Source organism: Lithobates pipiens, unplaced genomic scaffold, assembly GCF_037356315.1.
Source record: "Lithobates pipiens isolate NorthernLeopardFrog02 unplaced genomic scaffold, aLitPip1_a1.2 Scaffold_8, whole genome shotgun sequence".
Classification (NCBI taxonomy): Eukaryota; Metazoa; Chordata; class Amphibia; order Anura; family Ranidae; genus Lithobates; species Lithobates pipiens.
In genome coordinates this window covers 684,086,405-684,102,294 of record NW_027507903.1, presented here as the reverse complement: position 1 = coordinate 684,102,294, position 15,890 = coordinate 684,086,405, and the positions used below count along the sequence as shown (strand labels likewise).

Here is a 15,890-nt window from a genome sequence, read left to right as displayed (position 1 = left end):
TGTACCCAAATTAAATTTTTATAATTTTGTTCACACAAATAGAGCTTTATTTTGGTGGTATTTATTCACGACTCAGTTTTTTTATTTTTTGCGATATAAGCAAAAAAAGAGTGTAAATTTTGAAAAAATCCCCAATATTTTCTTCTTTCTATTTTAAAAGAAATCCAATAAAATTGAATTTTGTCATAAATTTAAGCCAAAATGTATTCTACTACATGTTTTTGGGGAAAAAAATTCTGTTAAGTGTATAATAATTGGTTTGTGTGATCACGAACATATGCAAATGATCATGTGCAGATGTGTGCAGGTGATCACGGACATATGTGTGCAGATAATCACTGGGACATGTGATTTTAGTGGGACATATGTGGGGTACATGTGTTTTTATTATTTGGGGACATGTGTTTTTATTATTTGTGGACATGTGTGTTATGGGGACATTGTGTGAGGACATGTGTGTTTTTCACTAGATTGGTGATCAGTGAGTAAAAAGCTGTAAAAAAAACAGCTCATACTCACTGATCACCAGCTGGCGTCAGCGATCCGCTCTCCTCTCCTCAGCGACAACTTCCGTGTGAGGAGAGGAGAGCCGAATTGCCTAGCAACCGGCTGATTGTTTACATCACATGACGGCTGTGATTGGAATGGCCGTCATGTGATCAGGAGGGCCAATCACAGAACCCTCCTTCCGATCAGTGTCCGGGTGACACCAGCGCATCGGGATCATGCTGCTGTGCAGGCACGCGCGATCCCCCTCCTTCTGAAGGACGTTCCTGAACGTCCAGTCAGAAGGAGAGAGCTCCCACTCAGCCGTATATATACATTGGCAGGGTGGGAAGTAAAGTACGCTTGCCAACAGACTGCATGGGAGTTCGACATATGTCTGGTCAAGCTTGTGGTGCCCAAGCGGCTGCTGTTTTGGCCACGCTTGATACGCTTTAAACATATGTTGCAAACAGCAACAGTGCGATCTGCTGCACATGTCTCAAAAAAAGGCACACACCAAAGAACTTTTGGAAAACGCATGGAGTCAGCAGCGCCCTGCACATGCAGAGCTCTGCAGTGTGTTGCAGTTGGTTGGCTACCCTTAAGCTGGCCCCTGGAGGGCATCCTGTCTCGTTGGAGATGTGCCTCCTCCTCCTCCTCTCTCCTATCAGGCACCCACGTAGAGTCAGTGACCTCATCATCCCCTCCCTCCTCGTCACTGGAGAAAACCTGGCAGTATGCTGCAGCTGGAGGAACATGACTGCCAGTTTGTTGTCCTTCTTGGGCACCCCATCTCTCTGCGCTCACGTTACTGCTTTGCTTAAGCTGGATACCATCATTGGAGCCTTCAAAACACTGTGCATCCGACTGCAGGTTGTACCCAACACTGTGGTCTGGGGGACTCCTCCGTGCATGATGGTAGGGCTAGGGAAGGAGTAACTGATGACCTGGAGCCAATGGAATAGGCCGATTTGGCAGCTGCATTGGCAGCCAAAGTACTCTGAGCCTGGTGACACAGGATGAGGAGGATGAGGACGGCTTGGTTATCCACTGAACTAACTCTTCGGCATGCTGTGGTTCAACACTGCCAGCTGCCAAAAAAAAGGACAAGCGGGCCCCACGGCCATGTGCTGAGGATGCACCGTGTCCTTTACTAGCAATGTTGGCTGTAGACACAGAGCCTGCTTGCCCTCTTTTAGTGGCCTGTGAGCGTCTGCCTCTCCTTGTTGGCCTTCCAGACATACTGTGTTTGATGTATTTGTAATGTATTTGAATAGGTGCACCAGGAATGGCCTGTAGTGAGATGTAGCGGCACAAAGCTGGGATGTGTATATATATATATATATATATATATATATATATATATATATATATATATATATATATATATATTGTGTGTATATATATATATATACTGAATATACTACAGCTAACTGAATCAACTGCATGCCTGTTGTATATTAGGAACAGAACAACAGGAACGGTCTGCAGTGAGATCTAGCTAAACTGAATACAGTATACTGAATATACTGCAGATATCTGAATCATCTGCCAGCCTGTAGTAAATTAGGAACAGAATAACAGGAACAGTCTGCAGTGAGATCTAGCTGCAAAGGATACAGTACTGAATATACTGCAGCTAACTGAATCAACTGCCTGCCTGTAGTATATTAGGAAGAGAGCAACAAGAACGGTCTGCAATGAGATCTAGCTAAACTGGATACGGTATACTGAATATACTGCAGCTAACTGAGGTAAACCGCTTGCCTGTAGTATATTAGAAACTAGCTAAACTGTATACAGTATATATATATATATATATATATATATATATATATATATATATATATAAAAATATATATATATATATATATGGAATGTGTGTGTGTATATTAGGAACAGAACAACAGGAACGGTTGGATACTGGTCGGCGCAATTAGCACTGTTTTATAAGTAGAGAGAAAAATAAAAGGGTTTTAAAAGTTTTAAAGTTTAGAGGAGAGGGATCCATTGAGATTGGATGGAACAATGCCTTCTAATAGCCTTTGTACAGTGTATTGTTTGCATGTGTTCTTCTCTTTCAGGATTCACCAATGAGCATCTATCAAGCTGCCAGAGAATGGGTGGTTTAGATAGATAGTTTTGGGTGGTAATCTTTGCTGTATGATAATTCTGTTTTTAACAATGTCTTCACACATACTGGAAAGTTTATTATTTTCCTTCCTTTCTCCCTTTCCTACCCCCAACGTTCAGCTATGCGTTTTTCAAAGTTAAGGTCATACCTAAACTGCAATTTGGTTTGGATACAATTGTCTAAATTTGGACTTCAGCATCAGTCTGATTAGACTGTGAGATGTTCAGCCTGGCCACAGGGGGCATTGTCTCTTCTGGTAGGCATGGAACTATGGTCTGGTTAGGTGCTTAAGTTACTCTCTCTCGGAGCCCGCCCAGTGGGAGTGGCGCTCTTGCTGTGCTTTCTGGGAGAAGGTATTTAAAATGCCGACATCACGTGGTTCGGGGTTCCGATCCAGAATGATGTACTGACTTCATGGTCCTGGTCCTCCTGACCAGCCCCCAGGAAGGCTATGGCCTGGGGTGCGGATCCATCCGATCTTGATGTCTCAAGGCTGGCTAGCCCGAGGCAAGGAAACTAAAGGAGGATTCTGAGGTGGTTGGGTGCCGTCTCCGGTTTGGGAGAGACCCAGTGACTTCAAGCATTCCAGTGGAGGACTCTTCAGTGGAGGACTCTTCAGAAGAAGACCACGTACGGGTTGGTTTCTTAGTAAGAGCCTGGGAGGGCTGAAGTACCCAAGAGAATCCAGTCTCGTAGATATCGCCAAGCTGGCTGAAAGATCCAGGTATCCTACGAGTGTTCTTCGAATTTAGTTTCCCTACGTGTTCTACAAAAACATCTGTGGCAGAGACATTATCTTGTATGTTCTACAACAACGTCTGTGGCAGAGACTTGTTCCTGAGTAAGCACCTTGTTGGCTGCTAGACCTTGTGAGAGAGGGACTGTCCAACTTGAGTGATCATCCAGTTGCGAATGGCTATTCTCTGGATGCAGTCAAAGTAAGCAAGTTCTTCAACATTGACTTTGACACTAAGAGAACCTGAACTTCCTTTCCAACCCTCTGATCCCAATTTAACAGACTGTTCATTGTCTATGTTTTGCAAATAAAATCCAGTCAAGTGGATCTGTTGTCAGTCTCTCAAGTTACTGGGCCATTTACCACGGGACACCCCTAGACGTGAAGCGATTGGAACAGAAGGTAACGGTAATCCCAAATCTAACCAGCGGCTCCTTCGGGGGTAGTGCTACATAACCAATTTCCTTTTCATCATGATGTAGTCATCTCCACTTTTCATGTCATTGCACTTAGTGCTCCGCATGTCTTCTCCACATCCGTCTTTCCCTCTTTCTCTCTTCTAATGTTGGGAGGTATAATTCTCATTACTACTGCAAAACGAATCTCCTCCCTTCTGTACTCTGATCTCCGTGACCTATAATATTCATCCAGCCTCACCCTGTGTAGGAGGATGTCACCCCTCCCCCATCCACATTCCTCTCCGGTGTCAGAGACTTTCAGTCTTGTTTCACTTCCCCTGTCAGCGATGGCGTCTGGTGATCTGAGAGCCGAGCTGAAATGTTCCGTCTGTCTGAACATTTATACCGATCCTGTAATGCTGGGATGTGGTCACAACTTCTGCCGGGTCTGTATTGATCGTGTGCTGGATACACAGGAGGGGTCTGGAGATTTCTTCTGTCCTGTATGCAGAAAAAGGTTCAAGAGTCGTCCTGCACTGCAGAGGAACATAACACTACGTAACATAGCAGAGACTTTCCTGTCTGCTCATCAAGATCAAGAGGAGTCCGGGGTCTTCTGTACTCACTGTGTGGACTTTCCTGTACCTGCTGTTAGATCCTGTCTCCTCTGTGAGGTTTCTCTGTGTGATAAACACCTGAGAGTCCACAAAAAGTCCCCAGAACACGTCTTATGTGACCCCACCTTGTCCATGGAGAGCAGGAAATGCTCCGTCCATAAGGAAGTTTTGAAGTATTTCTGCACTGAGGATGAGACCTGTATCTGTATATCTTGTTGTATGATTGGAGAACATAAAGGACATAAGATGGAGTCACTGGATGAGGCTTCTGAGAAGAAGAAGGAGCCACTGAGGAATGTTCTCCAGAAACTTCTGACAAAGAGAGAGGAGACGGAGGAAAGAGTCCAGAGTCTGCAGGAACACCGGAGGAAAGTAGAAGAAGAAGCCGCTGGTGACACCGAGAGAGTCACTGCCCTGTTTAGAGATCTCAGGAGACGTCTGGAAGACCTGGAGAAGAGAGTCCTGAGGGACATCTCCAGGAGGGCAAATCGGATCTCCATCTCCATCCGGGATCTGGAAATAAAGAAGGAGGAGCTGTCCAGGAAGTTGCGTCACATTGAGGAGCTGTGTAACGTGACGGATCCACTGACTGTCTTACAGGAATCAGACACAGGTGACTTGTGTGATACTGAGGATGGAGATAATGAGGACAGAGAGAGACATGAGGAGCTCCTCCATGATGGAGGGGGTCTGGATGTGGCCGGGGTCTTACAGAAAGGTTTATCTGATATAATAACAGAGGTAAATGTATACTATTTACAGGGGACTGCAGACATATTACTGGATGTAAACACAGCTCATAATGATCTACAGATATCAGATGACAGGAAAACTGTATCCAGGTCAGATATAAAACAGAATTACCCAGAAACACCAGAGAGATTCCAGGATTTTTCTTCTCAGGTGTTGAGCAGTCGGAGTTTCTCCTCAGGGAGACATTACTGGGAAGTGGATGTCGGGGGGTCAGATGACTGGAGAGTCGGGATGTGTTACCCCAGTATAGAGAGGAGAGGGAAGGAGTCAGAGATTGGATGTAATAATAAGTCCTGGGCATTGGACAAGGATGATAATGATGAGGAGTATAAGTTGATACATGACAGTAAATGGACCTTCTTACCCCCCAATCCCAGTAACAGAGTCAGGATAGATCTGGATTATGAGGCCGGGCGGATCTCCTTTTATGATCTGTGTGACCCGATCCGACACCTCCACACCTTAACCACCACCTTCACTGAGCCCCTCCATGCTGTGATAGGTGTATGGAGAGGTTGTATAAAGATATGTGGGGGGAGTCGGGAGATGTGAGAACTCCGCCCACAGTCTGGTGATGTCAGACGAAGGAGGGGAATTCATTTAACATTCATCCAATAGTATATAGCAGTGGGCGGGGCTTCCTGCAAGTTTTTCTACTATAAATAAATGTGAGATTTCTTGATCGCTGTGATTGGGTAGAATATCTGTCCAATTATTGGAGTAACAATAACATGTTCCTATTGGTCAGTGAGAAATCTATCTATCTATCTATCTATCTATCTATCTATCTATCTATCTATCTATCTATCTATCTATCTATCTATCTATCTATCTATCTATCTATCTATCTATCTATCTATCTCTCCCATAACAATCTGACATAATACTTTCTGTGTTTTGTCACAGTATGTGACATCAGCCATCTCCTCCCCCCTGCCCCTCCCCCACATGTGGTCCCTCTGTGGGGCGTGGGGCAGCCATGATCAGACATAGAGGGGGTGGGGTCACTGTGATGGCATAGGAAATAAATGGAACAATCTTAGAGGAAATCTATGAAGACGTCATCTAGAGATTTATTACTGAAAGAAAAAATGTGATCAGAGAGCCCAGGCTGTTTTTAGACAGAGTGGGTCAGGATTAGATCCCCTGTCAGGTTTTTTCTTCTGTCCGGGGCTCCATTACAGAGATTTCCCCTCACTTCCTGTCCCGGTGACAACATTTATCTAGACAGGAAATGAGGGGAACTCTCCAACAGGAACACAGACTGAAATAAGAATGATATGTTTAGTATAATAAGGAAGGGGAAGGATTAGAGCCCCTGTCAGATGTTTATATGTCTGTGTCCCTGTACAGATTTCTCTCCCTCCTTGTATTGGTGTCACCAGGACAGGAAGTGAGAGGAAATCTCTTCTAAGGCTGGGATCACATTGCTGTGCAGATCACATGTCATGTCTGTGTGCTGTGAATTTAGCCGTACAAACTGTGTGACTGAAATCACATTCACACCAGAATGGCGCCGGACCCTTTTTTTGGTCCTCACTGGAATCGGATCACATTGGGTGTCACATCTATACAATCCGATTCCTGCACCATTTCAGCGTTTGCACTGCGATCTGCGAAGCCATCTGGGGGTGTCATTAACTTTCCATTGACCCCCCCGCAGCGGTTCTCAGATGTCAGTGTGACCGTCCGGTGATTGAGGTGTGATGAGGGAACCCGCACAGGAATCGCACTGGTTCCCGCATCCCACAAGTCTCATCCCAGCCTAAGGCTCCTTTCACACCTATGCAGGGTGCTTTTCAGCCTTTCTTATGTGCTTTCCGCAGGTTTTAGTGCGATTTGCCGTTTGGAGGTTTTTATTGTATTTTTTGTTTCAGATAATTTGCTGTTTGGGCAAATTAAAAAATGCAAATTGCGGCAAAATCGCTGTAATAACGCACTACATGCTTTTTTGCACCTTCTCCATTGAAGTCTATTGAACCATAAAAAGCAAAAACCTTTTTTGCGTTTAAGGCTCCATTCACGCCAATGCGTTTTTTTTTAACATAGATCCCTATGGAACACGTTCACATCAATGCATTTACTAATGACAGAAATAATGATATCACTATAATAATGTATGATTACTAGAACTGGAATGTGTCCCCAATATAATGTGTCCCCATAGAATGGATCACCAATAGAATTCTATGGGATCACTTTTTATAATGGATCCTAATATAATGTATAATGTGATGGTGTATTATAATCACAAGATGTGTCCTGGTGATGGAGGAGGAATTTGGAAAGATGTTAATGTGAATAAAGTTTTTCTCGGTTGTAGATGTGAAGTGTTGGTGTTATGCTTACCTGCTCTGTGTAATGGTTTTGCACAGAGCATCCCTGATCCTCCTCTTCTTGGGTCCCTATTCTGTGTTCCTGGCCCCTCCCTTCTGTTGAGTGCCCCCACAGTAAGCAGCTATGGGGGCACCCGAGCCAAGTTACAGCTTCTTGTGTCCATTCACATATGGATACCGAAGCCCAGTCCCGCCCCTTTCTCTCCTTATTGGCTAACTTTAATTGACAGTAGCAGGAGCCAATGGCACCACGCTGCTGTCTCAGCCAATGAAGAGGGGAGTTCCGGATGGGCAAGACACTCCTGTAACATTGTTGGATCTAGAGGGACCTCAGGTAAGTATTAGGGGAGCTGAGGCTGCACATGGAAGGCTCTTTATTGTAATGCATAGAATACAATTATATTTATAAATAAAATAATGCTAAATACTTTTCAACAATTTCCAAAGAGTGGCAAAGCATGTTTCATAGCATAACATGTGATCTTCATTTAATGCCGTACCACACAGTATTGTCTGCAGACCTTAATCAAATGTCATTACAGAGTGTAAAAAGCACCTCAATAGATAGTCACACATTCCATAGATGGGGCAATTGTTATGAAGAAATAAAAATGACACATCTGTATTTCAGAGACAGTAGTCAGACAAATAGCACAGTGGCTGGAGAGTATGTAAGCAGCTTGATTGGCAGCAATGTAAGATGGAGAGACAAGGCAAGTTTTTTAAATATAAAATAAAAATGGCAGTGATTATACTGAAATATTGTGGAGACATGCTTTAAATCATTTAAGCTTTTTATGTGGGTCTAATTTGAAGAGGGAGAGAATCAAGGAGGTTTTATTTTTAGCGAGAAATAAATATTACACTGATTATGTTAAAGACACAAATAAGAAGTATTACAGGGACATGATGAACATCCTGTAAGCCTTGGTGGCAGGCCTCTTTTAAAGAAGGAGAAATTACTAATTTTTTTTATCCAGAAATAGAAAATGCATTGGATTAAACCAGAGACAAGAGGCAGAGACCCTACGGAGACACACTGCACACCATATAAGCTCTTCTAGTAGGCTGCATTTGAATATCGAGAGATCCTCAGAACAGAGGCAGGAAGAGGAGAACTTCCTTACCTTTGAAGGCCCCCTTCATCCAGACAGTGTTCCTGCGTGCCTGCCGATCACACAGGAAGAGGAGGAGGAGGATTGTGTCAGCATGGAGTTGGAGCCTATCACTCAGCATCACCAGCAGTCTTCAAGGGATCATTTACAGTCCGAAGAAATGCATGGACTTGTACGTGGCTGGGAGGAGGTGGCTGTGGATCAGGTCGTCCTTAGTGACCCAGAGGACTCCAGACTAAATGCCTCAGCAAACCTACGCTGCATGGCCTCCCTGATCCTGCAAAGCCTGTGGAAGGGTCCTTGTATTCGTGGTATCAAGTAGAGGGATCATTACTGGCTGGCAACCCTCCTTGATCCACGTTACAAGGCTAAGGTTGCGGAACTTATCTTGCCATCACAGAGGGAGCAGAGGATGAAACATCTTCGGGAGGCCTTGCAGAAAGGTTTGTGCAATGCATTTCCAGAGCCTGGGAGGTTACAATTTCCTGGTCCTCCTGGACAACGTGTTGCTGAGGCTTCGGTCAGTCACAGAAGGAGCGGTGGAGAAGGTGGCCGTCTGACCGATGCGTTCAGACAATTTTTTAGTCCGCAGCCCCAAGGTATGATCGGTTCCAGCAACCGTCACCAGCGTCTGATTTACATGGTGCAGGAATACCTAGGGGCAAGGTCAGACTTGGACACCTTTCGCACTGAAAATCCTCTGGGTTACTGGGTCTTGAGGATGGATCACTGGCCAGAGATTGCATCTGCAATTGAGCTACTGGCCTGTCCTGCATCCAGCGTTCTTTCGGAATGCACATTCAGTGCTGCTGGAGGCTTTGTAACCGATCACAGGGTGCGCTTGTCCACCGGATTGGTCAAATTGGTCGATTGGATGACCTTCATAAAAATGAATCAGTCTTGGATCACCAGCTACCAAGCACCTGATGCTGATGTAACCAAATAATTTGTTTTTTGAATGTGAGATCCCTTCAATACTGCCTATGCTGAGTGACTATCCTCTTCCTCCTCAATGTTCATGCTGATAGCTTGGAAGAACATTTTTGGTTCTGGGAACCACCACCAGTGGCTAAGGCCCAATTTTTCTGTCCCTGTTTAAAAGAGGCGTGTAATTACAATTTTTGATGCAATACTTTGCAGCAGAGCTCATTCCTGCGCTCCAACTAGAGTATTTGTGAGGGGTTGCAGTGTTGTGGCACCAGTGCCTAAGGCCCAATTTTTTAGCCCCTGTTTAACAGGGGCATGTAATTACAATTCTTGATCTAATATTTCACAGCAGGGCCCATTCCAGTGCCCACCAAGAGTAACTGTGAGGGCTTACAGTGTTCTGGTACCACCAACACCTAAGACCCAATTTTCTGCAGAGTATATAGGGCAGGCCCCTACTTTCAAACATCCAACTTACAAAGGACTCCTACTCACAAATGGAAGGAGACAACAGGAAGTGAGATGAAATCTACCCATAGGAAGGGAAATTCTCTTCTGTAAGAGTCAGTATGGGAAAGGGTGTCTCCTTCACTGATACTTTATCACCAATCCTTGTTTCCCTAAAAACCCCACATTTTCAAAATCCAATTTTTATTGGGACAGAAAGTGAGGTGAACTCTTCTAAAGAGGTGCACAGACAGCAAAACAAATGTTACAGGGGTGATAACCCTTCCCTATGTTTTCCAAAAAGCTTTAAAATAGTTTTTGTGACTGGAGATACACTTACAGAATGTACTTGTTCCAAATTACAAACAGATTCTACATAAGGACAAACCTACACAGTCCCTGTCTTGTTTACACTGCCTGTATACTGCTGTTCTGAGTAAATAGGGCCTGGGGGCCCCATGCCTTACCTTTTTTTAAATTTGGGTGCGGGGTTCCCCTTAATATCCATACAAGACCCAAAGGGGCTGGTAATGGACTGGGGGGGCTACCCATGCCATTTGTCTCACTGATTTTCATCCATATTGCCGGAACCAGACATTACATTAAAGCCGCAAGCAGTTTTAAATGACTTTTATTCCTTTAAAAATGTAATACCGGCCACTTATACACCTTCCTGCCCAGATGAATTTTGAGCTTTCAGCTCTGTCGCACTTTGAATGACAATTGCACGGTCATGCTGCACTGTACCCAAACTAAATTTTTATCATTTTGTTCCCACAAATAGGGCTTTCTTTTGGTGGTATTTGATCACCCCTGGGATTTTTATTTTCTGCTAAACAAATAGACCGAAATTTTTGAAAAAAAAAATGTTTTTTTTTTGTTTCAGTTACAAAACTTTGTAAATAAATAAGTTTTCTCCTTCAGTGATGGGCACTGATGGGGCTGTACTGACGGGCACTGATAAGGCATATGGGCACCTATGATGTGGCACCAATGAAGTGGCATTGATGGGCACTGATATGTGGCACTGATAGGTGGCACTGATATGCGACACAGATAGGCACTGATAGTTGGCACAGATGGGCATGGATAGGCGGCATGGATGGGTATGGATAGGCGGCATGGATGGGCACTGATAGGCGGAATGGATGGGCACTGATAGGTGGCACGGATGGGCACTGATAGGTGGCATTGTAGTGTAAAGTATTGTATGGATGCCAATCATTGTCAAACAAAAATACATGCCAATCAGTGATGCCCATTGTGGGCACTGACTAGCATCCCTGGTGGTCTAGGGTGGCATACCTGGTGCTGGGCATCCCTGGTGGTCTGGTGGCATCCCTGGTGGTCCAGTGTGGGCATCCTCGGGGGGGGGGGGGCTGCTCTGATAATCAATCAGCACATACCCTCCCTGTCAGAAGAGCAGCCGATCGGCTCTCCTCTACTCAAGTCTGACAGACGCGAGTGAGGAAAAGCCGATCAATGGCTCTTCCTATTTACTCTGTGATCAGCCGTGATTGGACACGGCTGATCTCATGGTAAAGAGTCTCCATCAGAGACTTTTTACCGAGATCGTAGTTGCGGTGTGTCAGACTGACTCACACACCGCAACAACAATCGCCGCGATGCGCGCCCCCAGGGGTGCACCACGGCTCAATATCCCGATCACGTCACATGACGCACAGTCAGGATATTGAAACCACTTTGCCATCCTCATTCCTCTATATGGCGGGCGGCAAGTGGTTAAATTACTTTTATTACTTTAGAAATTTTATTTTGTGCAGGGACAGTTCTAAGCACGGGAAACATGCGCCCCTTCACAGGCATACTATAGACACCCCCCAGGTACCACATTTAAAGGAATATTACACTTTTATTGTTTCACTTTAATCATTATTAAAATCACTGCTCCAGAAAAAACAGCCGCTTTTAAAACTTTTTTTTGCATTGATCCATGTCCCCTGGGGCAGAATAGGTGGCACTGATATGCAACACAGATAGGCACTGATATGCGGCAGGACCCGGGTCCCCAAACACTTTTTAGGACAATAACTTGCATATTAGCCTTTAAAATTCACATTTTTGATTTCTCACATTCGAGTCCCATAGACTTTAACGGTGTTCGAAAGTTTGTGCGACTATCGGTCTGTTCGCAAGTTCTGGTGCGAACCGAACCCGGGGGGGGAGGGGGGTGTTTGGCTCATCCCTACCCTCTACCCAAAACTGTATTACAGTATAAACCTTCATTAAAATGATTTAGTCATCTTCCAAACACGAGTCCCTTTGTGTCAACATGCTTGTTTCTAAAGACCCCCAAGCTCCTCCCACCAACTTCCTGTTGCACACCTGAACAGGAAATGGGGGGGAGGGGAAGCATTGTTTGTACTGCAAGCTATTCAATCCAAACCTCAGCTCTACCAATACAAGTCTCACAACAATGAATTGCCCTCCGAGGAACTCCAAAATATTTCAAAACACACAGCGCTAGAAGCACAAAAAACCTCACAGTTAAAGCTAGTCTTGTCATCCGGTGAAATTCAGTGCAAAGTAGAGATTTCACTCAAAACCAAAATTCAATACGGAAAACGCCATAGCTCTACTGAAAAGTATGTAAAAAGTACAAAAATAGAATTCACTCAAAAGGAAATGGCGCCTTAAACTGCGTCTCTATAAACCAAAATAGCAATTCCACCCAAACACAGCGGATACAAAATGGCAGCAAAATCAAGACAATGGCCACATGGTGACTACAAGAAAAGCCAGGGCACGACAAAATGGTGGACGTGTGCGATTCTTTTTCGTATGAACCGAAAATGCGTATGAATTTCCAGAAATTTGTACATTCCTAAGAATCCGACATATGAATTGTTATGCATACAAATTTTGTACGAAATTTCATATGCAAACTTTGGATCCAAATTCCGTTACAACAGAATGGGACAGAACGTTCGATAACTACGATTATTCGTTATGATGAAGTTAAAAACCCCAGGAACTCAGCACAGCACAGGGATGGTGAGAGCCCCTCATAATGGACACATAGCAGGTTTACAGACCTGGGAACTCAGCACAGGGATGGTGGGAACTCCTCATAATGGGCACAGCGGGTGTACAAACCTGGGAACTCAGCACAGGGATGGTGGGAAGCCCTCATAATGGGCACAGCGGGTGTACAGACCTGGGAACTCAGCACAGGGATGGTGGGAACCCCTCATAATGGGCACAGCGGGTGTACAAACCTGGGAACTCAGCACAGGGATGGTGGGAACCCCTCATAATGGGCAGAGCAGGTGTACAGACCTGGGAACTCAGCATAGGGATGGTGGGAACCCCTCATAATGGACACAGCAGGTGTACAGACCCAGGAACTCAACACAGGGATGGTGGGAACCCCTCATAATGGGCACAGCGGGTGTACAGACCCGGGAACTCAGCACAGGGATGGTGGGAACCCCTCATAATGGGGATCTGGGAACTCAGCACAGGGATGGTGGGAACCCCTCATAATGGGGACTTGGGAACTCAGCACAGGGATGGTGGGAACTCCTCATAATGGGCACAGCGGGTGTACAGACCCGGGAACTCAGCACAGGGATGGTGGGAACCCCTCATAATGGGCACAGTGGGTGTACAGACCTGGGAACTCGGCACAGGGATGGTGGGACCCCTCATAATGGACACAGCGGGTGTACAGACCCGGGAACTCAGCACAGGGATGGTGGGACCCCTCATAATGGACACAGCGGGTGTACAGACCTGGGAACTCAGCACAGGGATGGTGGGAAGCCCTCATAATGGGCACAGCGGGTGTACAGACCCGGGAACTCAGCAAAGGGATGGTGGAAAGCCCTCATAATGGGCACAGCGGGTGTACAGACCCGGAAACTCAGCAAAGGGATGGTGGGAAGCCCTCATAATGGGCACAGCGGGTGTACAGACCCGGGAACTCAGCACAGGGATGGTGGGAACCCCTCATAATGGGCACAGCAGGTGTACAGACCTGGGAACTCAACACAGCAATGGTGGGAAGCCCTCATAATGGGCACAGCGGGTGTACAGACCTGGGAACTCAGCACTGGGATGGTGGGAAGCCCTCATAATGGGCACAGCGGTTGTACAGACCTGGGAACTCAGCACAGGGATGGTGGGAAGCCCTCATAATGGGCACAGCGGGTGTACAGACCCAGGAACTCAGCACAGGGATGGTGGGAAGCCCTCATAATGGGCACAGCGGGTGTACAGACCCGGGAACTCAGCAAAGGGATGGTGGAAAGCCCTCATAATGGGCACAGCGGGTGTACAGACCCGGAAACTCAGCAAAGGGATGGTGGGAAGCCCTCATAATGGGCACAGCGGGTGTACAGACCCGGGAACTCAGCACAGGGATGGTGGGAACCCCTCATAATGGGCACAGCAGGTGTACAGACCTGGGAACTCAACACAGCAATGGTGGGAAGCCCTCATAATGGGCACAGCGGGTGTACAGACCTGGGAACTCAGCACTGGGATGGTGGGAAGCCCTCATAATGGGCACAGCGGTTGTACAGACCTGGGAACTCAGCACAGGGATGGTGGGAAGCCCTCATAATGGGCACAGCGGGTGTACAGACCCAGGAACTCAGCACAGGGATGGTGGGAACCCCTCATAATGGGCACAGCAGGTGTACAGACCTGGGAACTCAACACAGCGATGGTGGGAAGCCCTCATAATGGGCACAGCGGGTGTACAGACCTGGGAACTCAGCACTGGGATGGTGGGAAGCCCTCATAATGGGGACCTGGGAACTCAGCACAGGGATGGTGGGAACCCCTCATAATGGGCACAGCGGGTGTACAGACCTGGGAACTCAGCACAGGGATGGTGGGAACCCCTCATAATTGGCACGGCGGGTGTACAGACCTGGGAACTCAGCACAGGGATGGTGGGAACCCCTCATAATGATAAATTTATCACAACGAACATTCGTTATTTAAAAAAAAAAAAATACGATTCTAACGAAAATTCGTATCTCGTACGAATCCGAATTGAATTTCTGACACGAATTACGAAATACAATTTTTAATACAAAACGGAATGAAGCACAATTAATTTTTTGACGGCGCACATGTCTACAAAATGGCGCATTTTCCCGCCAAAACCCAAATTTCTTCGCTTAGCTACACAAACTTCTGCTCACAAAACACATTTGAGATACCACATGAACATTTACAAACATTTTAGGAAACCGTGACAAACCAGGATTTCCCCCTACAAAAACAGAGACATCAAAATGAACACTTATCTCTAGACACACTTTAGGCTTTATGTCAGTTAGGGCCCATACTAAAATATAGGCATATTTACCTAAACAATATCGGGTGGCACAGTGGTGTAGTGGGTAGCACTCTCACCTAGCAGTAAAAAAGGGTTGCTGGTTTGAATCCCAACCGTGACACTACCTGCCTGGTCTCTGCATGCTCTCCTTGTGCCTGTGTGGGTCTCCTCCCGGCACTCCGGTTTCCTCCCACACTCCAAAGACATGCTGGTAGGCCAACTGGCCTCCGTCCAAAATTGACCCTAGTATATGAAAGCAAGCCGGGGACCCCGGACTGTGGGCTCCCTGAGGGCAGGGACCGACGTGAGCGTGAGCGTGAGCAAACCGTTGTTACTATATGGGCACCTTAAACAAATATGAGCATCTTAATGAGACAGAATGCACAGGGATAGGGACAACCGCAGACCCACACCCTGCACTCACTAAGGTCAAACTGGATGGACTGGTGTCTCCACTCAACCCCACCAACCATGTAACTATGTAATATATCCATAAACGCCAAAGTTACATAAAACATGAAATAAAACGTCTTAACCATACACTCCTGTCCCAAGTACCACACAATATTTGGCTCTGAGAGTTAGAAGGTCAACAGAGCTCCCCCCATGCTGGCTTCCTAGAACCAC

The 15,890-nt window shown here is 46.0% G+C and overlaps 1 protein-coding gene across 1 annotated transcript; it reads left to right on the top strand.

Annotated features, from left to right (window-relative positions):
* Positions 1–4,019: 4,019 nt before the first annotated feature.
* LOC143962158 (E3 ubiquitin-protein ligase TRIM39-like) lies at positions 4,020–7,446 on the top strand. Its single transcript, XM_077471488.1, has one exon. It carries the CDS (start codon positions 4,027–4,029, stop codon positions 5,674–5,676), a length of 1,650 nt encoding a protein of 549 aa, XP_077327614.1. The 5' UTR covers positions 4,020–4,026; the 3' UTR covers positions 5,677–7,446.
* The last annotated feature ends 8,444 nt before the right edge of the window (positions 7,447–15,890 follow it).

What these genes read in the sequence shown, in the direction of transcription:
- LOC143962158 (XM_077471488.1), top strand. Translation starts at nt 4,027, where the DNA reads ATGTCACCCCTCCCCCATCCACATTCCTCTCCGGTGTCAGAGACTTTC.